At 35.0% G+C, this 17,814-nt stretch overlaps 1 protein-coding gene across 2 annotated transcripts in view; it reads left to right on the top strand.

Moving 5' to 3' along the window:
• LOC111044263 (zinc finger protein 236) overlaps nucleotides 1-16,941 on the top strand; it is a 30,024-nt gene extending 13,083 nt beyond the window's left edge. For both annotated transcript variants that reach the window (XM_039428895.1, XM_039428897.1), the window contains 8 exons: nucleotides 5,286-5,619; nucleotides 6,509-6,728; nucleotides 7,290-7,401; nucleotides 8,024-8,323; nucleotides 9,282-9,567; nucleotides 11,041-11,371; nucleotides 13,840-14,068; nucleotides 16,602-16,941. In XM_039428895.1, the coding sequence (XP_039284829.1) occupies nucleotides 5,286-5,619; nucleotides 6,509-6,728; nucleotides 7,290-7,401; nucleotides 8,024-8,323; nucleotides 9,282-9,567; nucleotides 11,041-11,371; nucleotides 13,840-14,068; nucleotides 16,602-16,849 (2,060 nt within the window). In that variant the 3' untranslated portion in view covers nucleotides 16,850-16,941. The remainder of the gene's footprint in view (nucleotides 1-5,285; nucleotides 5,620-6,508; nucleotides 6,729-7,289; nucleotides 7,402-8,023; nucleotides 8,324-9,281; nucleotides 9,568-11,040; nucleotides 11,372-13,839; nucleotides 14,069-16,601) is intronic.
• The last annotated feature ends 873 nt before the right edge of the window (nucleotides 16,942-17,814 follow it).

Below are 17,814 nucleotides of genomic sequence, written 5' to 3'. Positions count from 1 at the left end.
TTTTTTTAATGTTTAAATTAGTATTTTAGGATAGAATTTATATTACCGACACCTATTTTTTCTTCCTCTTCAATTTAAAAAAAATTGATTGATATCTTAAAAAATAGTTGAGATACAATTTATTGTGAGATACAATTATTGTTAGTCACATAAACCAAAAATTACCAATTTCTGTTCTGTTTCAGGGTCAGCTTTAGAAAGTTAATGTTAATTTAATGAAAAACTCCCCAGAATAATATCTAATTTCTATTTAATTCATCGATTAATCAATTATATTGTATTCCAATGTCCATGCTTGCCTGTAGTTACCTCTTCAATCACTTTCGAAGAAGTTGAATTGATGCGAACATTCATTCGAGCAATCGCTTATTTTGAAATCTTTAATTCGGCCATAAAATATGAGTCAGCTGTGCTATTGGCTTCATTAATCACAGTTCATTCTTCATTGTTTACATAACATCATTCTTCATTGTTGAGTCTCACTTCAGAAATTCAAACTGTTTTTTTTTTAATGTTTTAAAAAGTCTTTCAAAATAAAATTCATAGAAGCAACACCTATTTTTCCTTCTTCTTTCATCAAAAAAAAAAATTGAGTTGATACCTTCAAAAATAGTTGAGATAATAATATATTTAGAATCGTCCATTCTTCAAAATAAGGTTAGTTTTGAAACAGCTATTTCTAATATTAAAATCTAACTAAATTGTATAAAAATAGGCTAGCGCGCTTTATTTTTTCCTCCTCTTTTATTTAAAAAAAAATTTGAGTCGATATCTTCAATAATAACTGAGATAACAGGGGGAGCATGCCGGCTAGAATTTTGTCAAAACATTTCTCCAAACTTTTTCTAATAAAGGCTGGTCAAATGTGAGATATGCATATTCATTCAAATACATTGAAAATTTTGGATCTATGCTTGATTATGCTTTGAAGAAGGAACGATTATTGCTTATTCTTTTATTGATTATTGATTATTCTTTCTAATCATATGAACCATATGACTTGTTAATAATTTACTAATGTTGTTTATCAAACTATCATTGAATGTTCATATTTGTACAGTTTAAGTTATTGAGATTATTTATATTATAATTGACATTAAAAATCGATTTTCTAAAGTAAATGAAAATCTTTCTTCAATTATTCATTAATGTGCGAAGTAAGATCATTATAAATCGATTTTTTTGTTCAACATGCCGAAAAAAGGTAAGAGTGAATTTTCAATTGATATTGATAGGAAATTTGTTTTGGAAAAATTCTCGGGGAAAATTGGACAAAATGCAAAATTCTGGCTGGAAGATTTTGAGAAAGAATGTATCCGTTACAATATCCACAACGATGAAGAAAAAATAACATGTTTAAGACTATTTTTAGAAGGGAGTTCTGAAGATTGGTATACTTCCAACAAATATAAATTAGGATTGAAAAATTGGAATTTGTGGTCAAAAACATTTCTCCAAACTTTTTCTAATAAAGGCTGGTCAAATGTGAGATATGCATATTCATTCAAATACATTGAAAATTTTGGATCTATGCTTGATTATGCTTTGAAGAAGGAACGATTATTGCTTGAATGTGAGAGAACTATGACAGATGAATCTAGAATCTCACATATTGTTGTGGGACTACCAGTTCATATTCAGAATAGATTAGATAAGGAAAATATCGAGACCACAGAAGATCTGATGAATGAGATTCAAAAATATGATTCATTCACAAACTCAAACGGACATAGTCATATAAATAGCCAGAAAAAAGACTCAACAAAGATGGAAGAGATAAGAAGAAAGAAGACTCCTTGTTCTGTATGTACAGCCTTGGGAAAACCAAATCGCTTTCATCCTGCAGAGATCTGTAGGAATAGAAATAAAACAGTGAATTTCACAACCTGTGAGGAAAATACACTCGATGTTGATAACTCAAAAAACTGAATAAGCCGGCGTGTAAGTTCATTCCATTGATTACAGTTAATGTACTAGTTGATAAAAAGAAGATTGTAAAAGGGGTTTATGACAGTGGCTCAAATATCACTCTAATAAATCAGAAAATTGTTGATGAGCTGAAGACAAAACTTATGAACGATCATAACCTTTTTCGAACTATTAGTGGTGTGAATTTTACAAATCGCCGGGCCAAAATTCCAATGAAAATCAATAAAATCGAAGTATAAAATTAGATGTATATGTTGTGAAGAACAATAATTTCTCTTATGACTTACTTCTTGGATTGGATGCAATAAAAAAGTTCAAATTGATACAGAATGAAAATTTAGAAATTTTACAGAAGGTTGATGACAAAACAGATGTTGAAAGATTGAATTATGAGTCATCTGTCTTCTCTGTAAATATGGAAAGCAATCTGAATTATCTTGATACTGAAAAGAGACAAACAATAACAAGGCTGATTGAAGGTTATGAATCACTATTTGCAAAACACAAATATGATGTAGGTGAGGTAAAACATGCAGAGGCAGAAATCAAACTTTCAGAAGATAGATATATTATTAAGAAGCCATACAGAACGTGTATCCCAGATAAAAAAGAAATAGAACAACAAATTTCAAAACTTTTAGAGGCAGGATTGATTGAATATTCAACTTCACCATTTGCATCTCCTGTTACACTTGCCTTCAAACGAGAAGAAAAAAAAAATCACGGCTATGTATTGACTTCCGGGAACTGAACAAAATTGTAATACCAGAGCCACAACTATTCCCAAGAATAGAAGATATAACAGTGAAGGCTGGTAATTGTAAATGGTACACAGTACTTGATGTTAATTCAGCATTCTGGACAATACCAATAAAAAAAGAAGACAGAATGAAAACTGCATTTGTGACCCACGAAGGCCATTATCAATGGTTACGGATACCATTTGGTTTGAAGACCGCGCCTGCAATTTTTCAAAGAATATTGGGTAACACTTTACAAAAAAATAAGTTGACTGATTTTTGTACTTGCTACATTGATGATATTTTAATATTTTCAAAGACATTTGAGGAACACTTGAAACATATAAACCTCGTACTTGATGCGGTTTATAAAGAAGGGTTCAAGCTGAAATTGGAAAAATGTAACTTTGCAAGGAGTTCAATTAAATATTTGGGACACATAATTGAAAATAACTCAGTCCGTCCACTCACTGACAATCTCAAAGCAATTGAAAATTTCCCACAACCGAAAACCAAGAAGAATGTACGCCAGTTTTTGGGGAAAATAAATTTCTATTATAAATACATAGAGAATGCAGTGAAAGTTCTAGAACCTTTACACAATCTACTGAGGAAGGACATACCTTTTATCTGGTCAGAGACATGTGATAAAGCTTTCCAAAACGTGAAGAAATACTTATGTTCTAGTCCCGTATTACAAATTTATGATTATGAAAAACCAGTATTCATTTTCACCGATGCCAGTGGAGAGGGATTTGGAGCAGTACTGAAACAACCAAAAGAAAATAATGAGCTTCATCCAGTAGCATATTTTTCAAAAAAACTGAGCCCTGCTCAAAAGAAGAAAAAAGCTATTTAATGGGAATGTATGGCTATAAAAGAGACAATTATGTATTGGCAATATTGGTTGATAGGACGGAAGTTTACAGTGATCACAGACCACAAACCATTGGAGAATCTTAGAGTGAAAGCACGAACCGATGAAGAATTGGGAGATCTTATATACTACCTATCGCAATATGATTTCACATTGATATATAGCCCAGGAAAAGGAAATGTTGAAGCAGATACTTTATCAAGAAATCCAGTTTTAGAGCACTTTGAAGGAAATGAAGACATTTTAACAGTTGTGAATTTGATATCTATACAAGAAATAAAAGACGATCAAGAAAAAAACAAAGAAGCAATAATAATAGGAATGTTAAATATAAAGAGGACATATTCTACAAATGTATGAAAGGAAACAAAAGAATCTTCCTTTCTCAAGAAAAGGGTAAAGAATTGATTGAGAAAATTCATTTTCAACTAGGACATATCGGAACTCACCACACACTATTACACATACGTCCACATTACTACTTTTCCAACATGGATGAAATGGTCAAGCGCTATTGTGATTCGTGTCATATATGTAAGAAGAATAAAACAAGAAGAGGTCGCTCAATAGGATTACTTTCACAATTGGGTCCAGCTAGTGAACCGTATGAGATCATGTCGATAGATACTGTTGGAGGGTTTGGTGGAAACAACTCAACAAAACGATACCTACACATATTGGTCGATCACTTCTCTAGATATGCATTCACTTCAAGCTCTAGCGGTCAAACTACTAAAGAATACATTCGTTTGCTAGATCCTATCTTACAAAACCATTCTGTCAAGATCCTATTAGCTGATCAATATGCGTCTATCAAATCAAAAAAGTTTAGAGATTACCTACTCGAAAAAGGTGTTACAATGGTGTTCACATCGGTAGATTGCCCACAATCAAATGGTCTTAATGAGCGGCTAAACCAGACATTGGTGAATCGTATTAGATGCAAAGTCAATAGTCCAGAAGGAAGAACGCAGACGTGGTCGAAAATAGCGGAAAGTTGCACATCAGAATACAACAAGACAATCCATAGCACTACTAAATTTACACCAAGATATCTGCTATTGGGAGAGGATTTGGAAATAATACCATCACAACTGAGGAAAAAACGAAACTTACAAATAGACAGAGAAGAAGCAATAAAAAATTCCAATTTAAACCACAAACGGAACAAACTGAGATGTGATAAGAACAGAAGAATATATGGTTTCAAGGAAAAAGAACTAGTGTATATAGAAAAAGGGAACAAGTTGAATAGAAATAAATTAGATGAAGTTAGAAGTGGACCGTTCCCCATTATAAGAAGAATATCAAACTCAATGTATGAAGTGGCCTGCGGAATCAATGGGAGTGAACCAATCATCTGTCACTCAAGCAAATTGACACCTTCGAGGAAGTTTCTCGTTCAAGGGGGGGAGATGTAAGAAGCTGGTTGCTCTACATTCACGCTTCTTCTTTCTAATCATATGAACCATATGACTTGTTAATAATTTACTAATGTTGTTTATCAAACTATCATTGAATGTTCATATTTGTACAGTTTAAGTTATTGAGATTATTTATATTATAATTGACATTAAAAATCGATTTTCTAAAGTAAATGAAAATCTTTCGTCAATTATTCATTAATGTGCGAAGTAAGATCATTATATATGTTTATATATAAATGTTTTATAAAACTGCTAATTAAAAAGTTATGTATAAATGAACTGCTGCCTGCAAGCTTAGTATGTCTATTCCAGATGGAAGCAATGACATGGGCTACACAGCTCAGCTGTTGTCTCAACTGACCAACACAGCTGTTGAGCTGCCGGCAATCAGCTGTTCGCAGGTGTCGTCCGTGCTGTCGGCCCTTGAACCAGCTGGCAACAGCTGTGCCAGCATCGACAAGCAGACCCAAACCATTGAATGTCTGCGGACCCTTCAAGCGAGAGCAACCCTTGAAGAGAGAGTAACCCCTCAAGAGAGAGCAAACCTTCAAGCGAGAGCAACCCGTCAAGCGAGAGCAGCAGCTGAAGCGAAACGAGCGCCCAGAGAACCAAACTGTGACTCGGAAGAGATGAAACATTATCTCAGGTAAGATGAACGTCCAATCTTGCTTGGTAAGGTACAATTCTAAAAATGACCTCTATCTCTATATGATTCTAACTATAAAGGTGCGTACAGATATACGCGCCTCCAACACGCTCCGCTATCGCTCCGCCCTCGCTCCGCACATGAACGTTAAGGGAGATGTTGGCTCTTCTTGCGTTCCACTCTTGCTCCCCGGTCGATCATCAATCGATCTGCTCGAGTGACGTTCGATTGCGGAGCAGAGTGAAAGTCTGTACGCACCTTTAGAAATACAATACTCATGCAATTACTAGAAGGAGGATTGAGATGAGGATACAAAATTGCCACCTGAATAAGTCGGGTAGGAGATATCAGAATGAGTAAGTTCTCTTTTTTGGGAAAATTCCCCTGTTTTGACATACGATATCTCTGTCTCTCTTGATTTAAATTGGCTAAATTTGTTTCAAATATTGTAGATTATTCAAATTCAAATTAGTGTATTTTGAAACATGCCTCACAATGTGAAGGGCGATGTATGGTTATCAAAATTTTAGGAGTGCAAGAAATTGATAGCGAAGTTTGTTGAGGATTGTGAGGTTCGTACAAAGAAATTTCACAAGCAAAAAATTGGTTATTAAACTACTTTTCAGTCTCCATGCAATATGCTTGTTGAAACCAGAACTACAATACATTTTACCAAGGTACCTAGTATACCTAGGTACATTGCATTTTACAAATGTATTGTTTATACATGTATTATCTTGACCAAGGATGATGACAAAGTTGAGAGCTTCAATTGGCTTGGAAGCACTAGTGAGTAATTCTTCTAGTGAATAATTCTTTCGACATACATTTTCAAGAGCGATATTTTTATTGAAGCGACTGCTTAATTTTGCTTCTATGTTTTTTACAGAGCTCAGTATTCGGTTTTGAAGCAAGAAGACCTTGCCAATAATCTACCAGGAATTTATCAATGTTCCGAATGTATTTACCTGAGCACAAACTCAGCTAATGTAGGGACACATTTCGAGCGTTTTCATCACCTCAAGTCGACTGTAGCCACATTGCCGAAAAGGAATACTTTGAAATGCGTCGGGTGCAGTAATGTCTTCTACTCAAAACATTCTCTGCAGGTAGTGTACAAATCTATCAGTTCCTCTTATTTGTCTTTGGTCTATATCACATTTACAGCTCGACTACATTAAAATTTACAAACCTATAAGTATGAATAAATCTATCAAAGTTTTTAGTCTTGAGATTCGTATTCATACTTTTTTCCAGAATAGTCTCTGGATACGTATAAATCACAGAATAAAATTGTTCAAGATGTGTGTGATAGTTTTCCTACCAGTAAAACAGAAGTGTGGACTTGGCCTCAGAGGCTTTAATACTCTCAGCTCAGCTATAGTATACAATTTTAAATTATGTATTCCGAATTATATTAAGGCTTCTTTTGAGATTCTCGATTCAAAGTTACGTGAACTTTGAGCATAATAGTTAAGCATATATAATATGTATATTGCAGATTCTGCAATATACTTGAACATCATAATAACCTAAAAACACGAAAAATGTAAGATATCTCACTGTTGATCTGAAGTAGCGATATTGATCTAATGTGAAAAGTGAGCTTTCATATGTTTATAAGTATTTCATAAAATTGATTTATTTTTCACCGCGTATCAATTTTGCAGGTACATCTTGTACAAGATCATGAAGTCTCTGGCGCTGAAGTAAGTATGATGACGGACATCATAGTGAAACCACAGATACCTGAAACTGGGCCAAACGAACCAACAAAAGAAGGTATTGTTCCCTTTCTGTTGTTCCCTTATATTGCTTTCCCAAATGAACGTATTTGGTTGTAATCCATCCAGCTCGTTCTTTGAATTCCTGTTTTTAGGACATAATATTCATGTCAGTATTATTCGTGGTTGTGATGTAATCTTCATTGCCCTTCTACTTATGAGTATGATAAGTATTGCTTTCCTTGAATGTACGTATTTATTTCAAAATCAATCATCACGCTACATCAATAAAATGAATAAATAATTCCTAAAGCATTGATTAAGCCAATTAATATTATTAATATTATTAGCGCATGACTTTGAATGGTGGGGAGACCCAAGGGTAGTTCCACCTCGCCGTATATAATCCAAAGTTCACTAATGCGAAACCGTACACTAAGGTTATAGTGAGCACAATACTTTAAATTTACACTTTTCAATTCGGAATAAAGTTCATTTTGATGTTAAAAAGTCCAATTATATACAAAACCAAAACAAAACACAAAACCACTAAGCCAAATTTAGAAAATATTGAATTTAAACAATAAATTTAGAGCCGAAGATTTATAGCACGTTACAATTTTGCCATGGCAACCATATGATGAGCCAATATGAAAACAACAGATTTCTATTTTTTTCAGAAGAAACAAATACCTACAACAAAGAGCAGAATACTGACAGAACGATACCAAAATCTTCTGTTTCAAAATCAAATTACTACATTGCCAAAAGTCTTGTCATCGATTTGAGAAGACCGATGCAAAGCAAGTCTCCCGTTATAGCGGCCACTGCTACCTGTGTGCATTCCGAGACTCGCAACTCAAATGAAGGATCGACTACAATTGACTCCACAGAGTTGACCAATTCGCAATACTTGGTCGATCTCACAGCTCAGTTTTCAGCTGCCGCTCAGAAACTACCACTAACTAACACACAGCAAGGTAATGAAATAATGAATTAGTTTTGAATGATTAAGTTAGCTCGAAAAAATCTTTACTCGCCGCAAATTGAAATGCAAGTACCTACAAGCCAAGCTGCATGTTCTAAATAAACGTTCACTTGTACAAAATATATGTTGAACGTGCCAAACTAACATCTCATTCACTGAGTCTTTTGGCTGGAGTTTGGATTCCCTTGTATAGAACCCCCTTTTCTTCCATATTTCTTATTTTTCATAGTAAAACTTTTCTTGTACCTACTATAATATGCTCTTATCCTTCTTGACGTATGCATTTTCATGCTCTTTTAACATGTTTATCAATTTTTCGTGATCCACCTTTGTTAGTGTAAATTATCAAAAAAAAAAATGGCAAAGTATTCTCTCTGGTATCTTTTGCTGCGTGAGTGGTAATCAACTGTTAGATTAAATGTATGCTCATACAATTTATATTTGAATGTCTGCGTACACATATTCGCGCTTCCAACCAGCACCGAGCACGCTCCTCCCTCGTACCGCCCTCGTACCACCATCGAACCACAGTCTCACCGCTCACGCACCCATCATGAACGTTATGGAAGATGTTAGATCTTCTCGCGTTCCCCGGTCGAACCACTGTTGCTCGCCGGTCGATCATCAATCGCTCTGCTGGAGTGACGTTCGGTTGCAGAGCAGAGCGAAAGTCTGTACGCACCTCAACGTTGGTAGATGTGAATGATGCTTAACTCCTTTAAATCACGTGAAGAGTATCTGAATACAGAATCAAACTACGGTATGACATATCTAGTTTATTCATTGCATCGAAATCCAACTAATGAATTCTAGCTGAATACTTTATCGTTAAGATGTTTCAATATCATCTGCAAGGATTATTCTCTTTTTTTACTCTAATTACAAAGCTTACCTGAGAAAGTTCAATATACTTTGTACTGTTGTGGTTGATGTTTATTTTTTCTCTTCAGATGAAAATAATAGAGACGTCGTCACTAAGGATGAGAAAACTGTTGAAGATGCTCTCAAAATGAAAGTGAATGACAATGAAGATAAACCAACAAATCAACAAAATATTCCGATTGTCGAAATGGAAGTGAATGAAACGCCTATTAGCCGTAGTAAATCCGATGTGGAGACAAGAGAGAAGTTCACCTCGCCTGCTAAAAAACGTGGGAGACCAAGTAAATCAAAAAGCTCTAGGATCAAAAAGTCTGTGACTGACGGAGAGACGGAAGATGACTATGCTGTGAGAGAGTGAGTTGATTGTTTTATGGCCAAGTTTAATATGAATGCTAAGCTATGCCTAGCCACAAATCACTATAAAATTTAATAAATAAGATATCAAGATCATATAATATTACAGTCAGTATCATTTATACAGCAGACATTATACTTGATATAATATTCATTACTGTATAAATCTATCTTATTATATTTAAAAGTAAGGAATTGCCTTATACATGTACAGGATAGGCAATACACAGAGGCGAGGCGTCCGGTCATCTCTGGATTCGCCGATGACTGGACAGAAATTGATATGTAATGTGTATATTATTAAATTGAAAATATTTAAAATAAATATAAATACAAAAAAAGGCTAAGAAACATAAAGAGAAATGTTTTTTTGCGAGCGAACCAAGCTTGAATAAAGTAGACTACTGCATCAGTTCCATCCGTTCAATTTGATTCTCAAAAATATGCGATACCAGTACTGCTATTTAGCATTGGTTACCACCACTCTTCTGCATCATCACTCGCCCTCTCCCCGTAAACGATGGTGGAGTAAACGGTCAAAGACATCGCTATTTCCTGTGATTCCACTGTTTCCAAATTCACTGCAATTCCAAACCGTACGATAATTATTTTGTTTGCAATTTGTTATTGATAATAACAATAATAATAATAATTATTATTTCTTCTGTTTGGTTTTGAAGCATCTAAATTCAAAACTACTTTGTAAAAATAATAAATTAAGAACTGAAAATTTTTGAAGTGAACAGCAACTACAAGAGAACCTATATCGGACTATGTGTAACCTTATCTAAATTTGGGAGAGGAATAACACAAGGTTACCTTATATTTTTCTCTCCCTGTTATTTTTTGATGATGTACTTGTATAAATTAATAAAGGATAAGGAATTTCATTTTTTTAAAATTAATTTTAATTATTGAGGGCCAGCTTCCGAGCTTGAGATTTAGCCAAGTTCTAGATTTTTCAATTCTAGGATTTTGAATAGTAAGCTTATCTTGTACTAGATGTCATCTTGCTCGAAAATAATCGTCCAAAATGAAACATTATTTTTTAAGTAGGGGAGGAGGTTGCATTTTTCATTCAAACTTTCAACTGAATTTTTCCTGGACATGAGCCAAAAAGTCACACCTCGCCCCTGGAAATACACAATTGACGCATCTATAATATAAATAAAATAATTGGTTTATACATGTACGGGATAGGATATACACGAATGATGCATCATAACGTCTGAACTACTGAACTGATTAACTTCGTTTAAAACTTTTAACTTGAGGATGGTTATAGTCATATATTCGGAATAAAATATAATTTATTATTTTAAACAAGAATGAACAGTTAATATTACATCAGAAATACCGGTATCAGCTATCCTATATAGAAGACAGTGGCAAGCAGAAAATCGCCACCACCCCTGTTCTCCCTATATTTTTCTTCACTGCCATTATAACGTGGACCTCACTATTGAATTGCAGATGCGGCATTGATGGGTGTGAGTTGAGGTACGAGCACGGATCAAACCTGGTGTACCACCAGCAGTGCCATGACAAGAGCAAAGCCGGCCAACTGGCATTCACGTGCGCCGAGTGTGGGGCGAGCCAGTCCAAGTGGCCGAGCATGGCGATCCACCTGTGGAGGGTGCACAACATCGACATGGAGCTGATCTCATGCGAGCAGTGCAGTTACAAGACCTACTTCACCAAGCACATGACCACGCATGCGCTCACACACGGCGATCTGCGCCCGTTCCTCTGTGACAACTGCGGCAAGGGATTCAAAACACGCAAGCAGATGCATAATCACAAGGTTCGTCACAATATGCAAACAAATACAATATAGTATAATGCAAAATACAATATAAAATATTATACAATGTGAAGAAAACATGCTGATTAAGTTGAACTTGAACCAAAAATAACAATTCACAATTGAAAATGTTTTAGAATTTCAATTTATCTTGGATTATTTGATTGAACAAATTGATCAGTCAACAGCTGAAATAGTTGAAGAAGAATGTCTACAAATTGCATCATCTTGTAACTTGTATGATTGTTTCTTTAATCTGTGTTATACTCTATAGTGAGGTCCACACTAAATAATAGCAGTGGAGGAAGATAGGAGAATAGCGTTGCCTTCTATAGAAGGATAATTTTGGTATTCTTCGTATTCTTCTTTGGTATTCCTTGGTAGCTATTTCTTCTGTCAGTGGCGAAAGATAGGAGAATAAATATAAAATATTATGTTAATTATAAATTTTTATAATTGAGATTAAATATTATGTTGATTAATTATATTTCTACATAGTTGAGAAACGATCTGGCAACGTTACGGAGCTAGAAAAGTATAGTGCTAAATGCTTTCTAGAATGATAGACAAGGATAGCAGCACCAATGTCAATCAAATACTTCCATTATAACGTGAACATCACTATAGGATTTAGGTAGTGGCTTCACGTCTATCAAGATTTGCATGCATCTTCAGCGCCCCAAGTGGGAATTTTGTCAACTACAATAACAAAATTCCTGATTCGATTTTCTAAAATGATTGGGTGGTTCTGAATATTACTAGAATATTGTCTAGGATATTCAAAACCTATTAATATTACTGCTTTAGAGTGTTTAAACCCTAGAAACGAAACTCCAGTTACCATCGTATGCGCATATTGAAGGACACCAACGTCGGGGTGCGTCTTGACGGATGTGTGCCAATTTTTCTCAATGGTATCAATGTACCTGGAATACATTGTATTCTAGATACACCTTGAATGTTCCAGACCTTGAATGTTATAATCTAAAAGTTGTAATATAATAAGTACTTTATGCTACAGGTCAATGTACCTATTCTAGTTACCTTGCTGCAGATTATGAAAAATTATATCGAAATAACAGCTGGTTTAACATCAATACTGTGAAAATATAATATACTAGAAGCTCTGTGAACAGTAGACCTCGCGCAATTAAAAAACCACTGCCTCCTCTAACACTGTCCATCAGAGTGAATTATGTCCTGTCCTTAGATGTCGGCCAGATATCTGTGTGTAAACAACTAATGGCTGTTTGGGTTGTTGTAACAACAATAATAATTAATATTAATTATAATTATAAGCATTACAATGCTAATAATTTGTTGTAAATAACTATGCTACTATCATCAAAAGCTTACCGAGTTGAAAGCAGAGAAAAGTCGGGAGAAAATAATATGCTACTTTGAATTATCAATTGCATGCCTCATTGCTTGCAATTAGCCTAATAGTCCACATGACAGCTGGTTTTTTACCAAGTTACATTGAGATATTAATATTGCATGTTATCCACTATTTAATATTGCATATTAATATGCAATAATATTGCTTTAATATCCAATCGACAACTGATTTATGATGAATAATTATATAGTGCGATTTTTACGGTATTATAGGCGTTCGAAGGAATCAAATCAAATCAAATCCATTTATTGCCAACGACAAGTATAAAACAAGTATAGGACACGTCATAAAAATACAATCATTGTTATACATGTACATAATATTACAATTTCATCACAATTTAAAAATTTTTCATATTAAAGCTAAAATATTCATCCAGATTGTAAAAACAGTTTCTAATTAGAAAATCTTTAATTCTTAATTTGAAATCTTCCACAGCCAAGTCTCTAATGTTTAATGGTAATTGGTTAAAGAATCGAATTGCACACGCCCTAAAACTCACATGACTGGATTTGTACCGACAGTATTCATTTCTCAGGTTCAATTTACTTCTGGTATTGTGGGAATGAGTTTCAGAATGACTGGAAAAAGACATAACATTAGTTTTTACGAACAATAAACATTGAAATATAAAAATACAGGGTAAACACATAATTCTAAGCTCAATGAAAAGAGGTTTGCAATGCGTAAGGGGTGGTACTTTACATATATTTCTTATTGCCCTCTTTTGTAAAATAAACAAAGAATTAGCATCATTGTAGTTTCCCCATAATAACGTACCATAGGAAAGATGAGAGTGTACATAGCTATTCCTTTTCCTTTTGTATTATCCTTAAAATACAAAATTTCAAAAACCCTATATATATACGTCGACGCGAAATTCAAAAAGGAACATACCTGTAAAATTTCACGAAATCTATTGCTGAGTTTCGCTGTAAATTCGGAACATATAAACATGAAGATAAATGCAAAACCATCGACTTCAATCTTAGACCTCACTTCGCTCGGTCAACTACTTTATATAACATGGTTGAAGATGAAAGATTTTATCCTAATTAATGTTTGATAGGTGCTGCACAGAAGCAATGTTGGAGAGGAAAGTGGCGAAGGTGAAGGCGATGCGAGCAAAACGAGCAAGTTTGCTTGCACAATATGCGGCCGCAAAATGAAGGACACCCGCAATCTCAGGCTGCACATGGAAAATGTTCACCACAAGATGCGTCGCTTCTTCTGTACATTTTGTAGCTATACCACCTACTCCCGAGGATCATTGCTCATACACCAACGCATACATACTGGTATTTTATTACTTTCATTCATATTTCTATAATATTAGTACATTTTGAGTATTTGAATCAGAGCTTCAATCAGGAGTACTGCGTAACTGCGTACCTTTAATAGATAAAGAGGCACCTCTTCTCCATAGTGACTTACTAAAGCTTGGGTTTTCTTTGTGCGTAAATGCCGTCGTCGACCACGACAGGGAGAGAATCTCAGATTGGGTAGATTTAAATTTGTCTACATAACCTAAAATATTATGTTTTAATTGGGCAGGTTGAGTTTATACTTTACTATACTTTTAAATGGCAATATATGTTGATATCATTAGAAATGTCTAATTCTTTAATAATAAAGACAAATAATGAAAAGTTATTTGATCAGCTGTTTTTGCACACTTGAAATTTGGACAATATGAATGTCAACAATGCTTGCCGTCGTCGACTGCGGAAATTTACGCATAAACGAAAATGCATCTTGAGGTGTGAGGATGCATGGATGGACTATCCATGAGTAAAGTGAAGCAATTTCTCTCTGTGAGAATGCCAGTCTCCTTGTTTGTGTAAGACTAGGCAGTTTAGTGGGTATGCATCTAATGTTGAGAGTGTGGCTATGCGGGGGACTCGCGATCGCCTCCAACATGCTTGAGCTCTCAAGCTTGACTCAGTAATAGACAATCCCTTAAAAGGTAGGCTTAGCTCGCTGGGCTCATATCTGTGCGTAAATGCGTATTGCCGTCCTTTATTACAAAATACAAATTACCTATGAAGAAATTTAAACAGTTGATAACAATAATTTAAAGACGTATCCACACTGAACAAATGTTCGACATACATGTTTGGCAAACATGTCTGTTGAGGAGCTCAGGGACAAACTTTTTAAAAAGTTTGGACAATCATTGTTTGTCAAACAAAACATTACTCTTTTCCAAACATTTTCAGTGTTGACAGCTATAAAACATAAAACCTGTTCTTCCCACTTACAAATATTTTGTTTGGTGACGCGTCCACACTGGTCATGGGCAAACATTGTTTGTTAAACATAATAAAATTCGCCCAAACTTTTTCAACAAACATGTTTGTCGAAAATTTGTTCAGTGTGGACATGGCTTTAGATTACAATACAATCAAGAAATTTGATTTTTACGGTACGATGCCAAGCAAGACTTACGTAATCTAGCATTTCCTCCACATTATCAATAACTAATGTATGCAAATTGCACGAAAGCAGCATGATGTACCTATTCTAAGCATGAAAAATGAGATACTTGTTCACCTTTATTTTGTTGAGCAGTGTTGAGCAGTTCAGACTGTGAGACATATTGTGAAGGAGTGTTCAACAAATCTTAATTAACAAAGAACTATTATATTTTCAAAATTCAAATTACTTCACTCATAAAGCCGGTTATGTTGCGATATTACTTCACTACGGTAAAGGTTCATTCCCTAAGCAACGACTGTAGTCACGTTGTAATTACTGATGTAGTCTACTGTACATCATTATAGGCTATAGATATCATAATATAAAGTAATAGACTACAGCATTTAATATATAGCGCGGTTGAAACCGTCGTCGGTTTAGGAATTGGCACTTAAGGGTCGCCGTCAAGTTGTCCCCCCGACTACTTGACACCTACCAAAGGACCAAAGGTGCCAACTAGTCATGACCGTAAACGACAACTTGACACCTCGCACGCTGGCGTCAAGGTCACCCTGACTACGTGTCACCTACAGAGCACCAGTTGGCACAACTTACACCTTCGCGGCGTAGAGAGGAGGGATCAAGCAATTTTATTACTGGTTATGATGTAGAATTGAATTCCAAGCACTTTTCGGTTCAGTAACATTTTCCCGTCAACACACGGTTCGGGAAATATTCGCCGTCTTTATTATTTTTAGGACAATTTTTCGAGTTGGTTGAAAACAGAAATAAACCCGTTTGATGACTGAACCAGATGTAGAACACAATTCTAAACACATTTTGTTTAGTTATATTTTCCCGTCAGACGCACCGTTTACGAGTAAATTGAGCCTAATGCTAGGACAGATATGGTAGCCAGCCGTAATGGTGATTTCTTGTGGAGTGGAATCGAGGTGATGGGTTGTCGTGACCGTAGACGACTACCTGAACCCTAATAAAAATATACCATTGCCGTCAAGTTGTCAACCCGACTACTTGTCACCTACTGGACACCTCGCACCCTCGCGTCAGGGTGTCCCCCCCCCCCCCCGACTAGTTGTCACCTCCTTAGAAAGGAGACAAGTAGACGGGGATGGCTCACGTCAACTTGTCCCCTAAAAACCGATTTTAAAAGGGGACAAGTAGTCGGGGTGGAACCTAGTCGCGTTCCCACCCTTAATAGAGCCGATAATATTATTAGTTATAATGTTGAACACTCAATTATAATACCGAAAATGGTATAGACAAACTGATCGATGATCAAAGTTCGCACCAATAATTCTTTTTTTTCTCATTAAAGCAATATTGTCATTCGTTCAAAAATAGTTAATTAATATGTATAGAGTATCCACTGATTTGAATTTAATTGCTTAGGTGAAAAGCCGTTCAAATGCGACTCATGTGTTTATGCCACATCTGACCATAACTCGTTACGCCGACATAAAATGCAGCACTCAGGCAATAAGCCCTACAACTGTCCGCACTGCAGCTATGCCTGTATTCAGGCCTCCACCTACAAGACTCATCTTAAAAGCAAACATCCAGGTATGTTCAGTTCAATTGAAACTTTGCGCATCTTACAACAAATTCAGAATTTTTCTTATGTGGAAGCTGCTTTCTAAGGAACATGTTGAAATTACTGAAGACTTCTTCTGTAGCAGAGGTCCTTAGTTCTGAAAACGTACATATTTCTTATTTGTAAAATAACACAATAGTACCCTTTTTGAGATCTTTTTAATGTAAGATAACAAATTAAAGACAACTAGTTTCTATGCTTACATCATTTTCAAGTTTTAAAAATTGAAAATGATGTAAGCATCGAAACTAGTTTTTTTTTTCAATTTATTTTACATAGAAAAGATCACAAAAAAGGTAGGCTACTATCGATGGTCGGTCCTTAGTTCTATTTATATAGCTTTCATTGGATATTTGAAATATTTATACAGTAATAATATTCCAGCTGTTGGTTAACTGCAATTTCTAATAAAACTTCCATCTTTTTCAATTTTTCATAATACTCAGTTATCTTGTTTGATGATGTAGGCAGTACTGATTTGCCTGGTTACTTTGATCTTCACTATAGCTCATTTTTAAACAAGTTTTAATTTATCAAGAAAGTATATTTCGCCTCATATTAGTGTTTTGAAATAAGTTGCCAAGTGTTCTTATTCGTGTGAGCAGTTAATTTTTGTTGTGAAATCGATTCCGAATTTATCATGTTTAGCTTCTTAAAAACTAACCTATTTCTTGAATGGTAGAGCAGTGAATTTTTCAAAACTCTCGACTCTATAAGTTTCAATACAGGACTTATTGTTGCTGACTTCTAGTGATTGTGATTCTTATCGATGACTGACGTGTTGACTTTGACATTGAAGTTTTAGCTTCAGAAGCCGGTAACCTAAAAAGGATTTTTGAGCGGGAAACCGAGTTTATCGTAACCCGTTAGCTACGAAACAGCTGTTTTTGACAGTTCTAAAATGACTTTGCAACAGTTTATATTTTTCTAGTTAACACTCAGCCTAGATAACACTCAACTGACACTGACATATCTCTGCAAGCTTCACTAAGCGGTACTATAATAATATAA

The sequence above is a fragment of the Nilaparvata lugens genome, chromosome 5 (genome assembly GCF_014356525.2).
Source record: "Nilaparvata lugens isolate BPH chromosome 5, ASM1435652v1, whole genome shotgun sequence".
Taxonomy (NCBI): Eukaryota; Metazoa; Arthropoda; class Insecta; order Hemiptera; family Delphacidae; genus Nilaparvata; species Nilaparvata lugens.
Note: the sequence above shows the minus strand (reverse complement) of the source record. Positions and strands in the feature narration are given on the sequence as shown.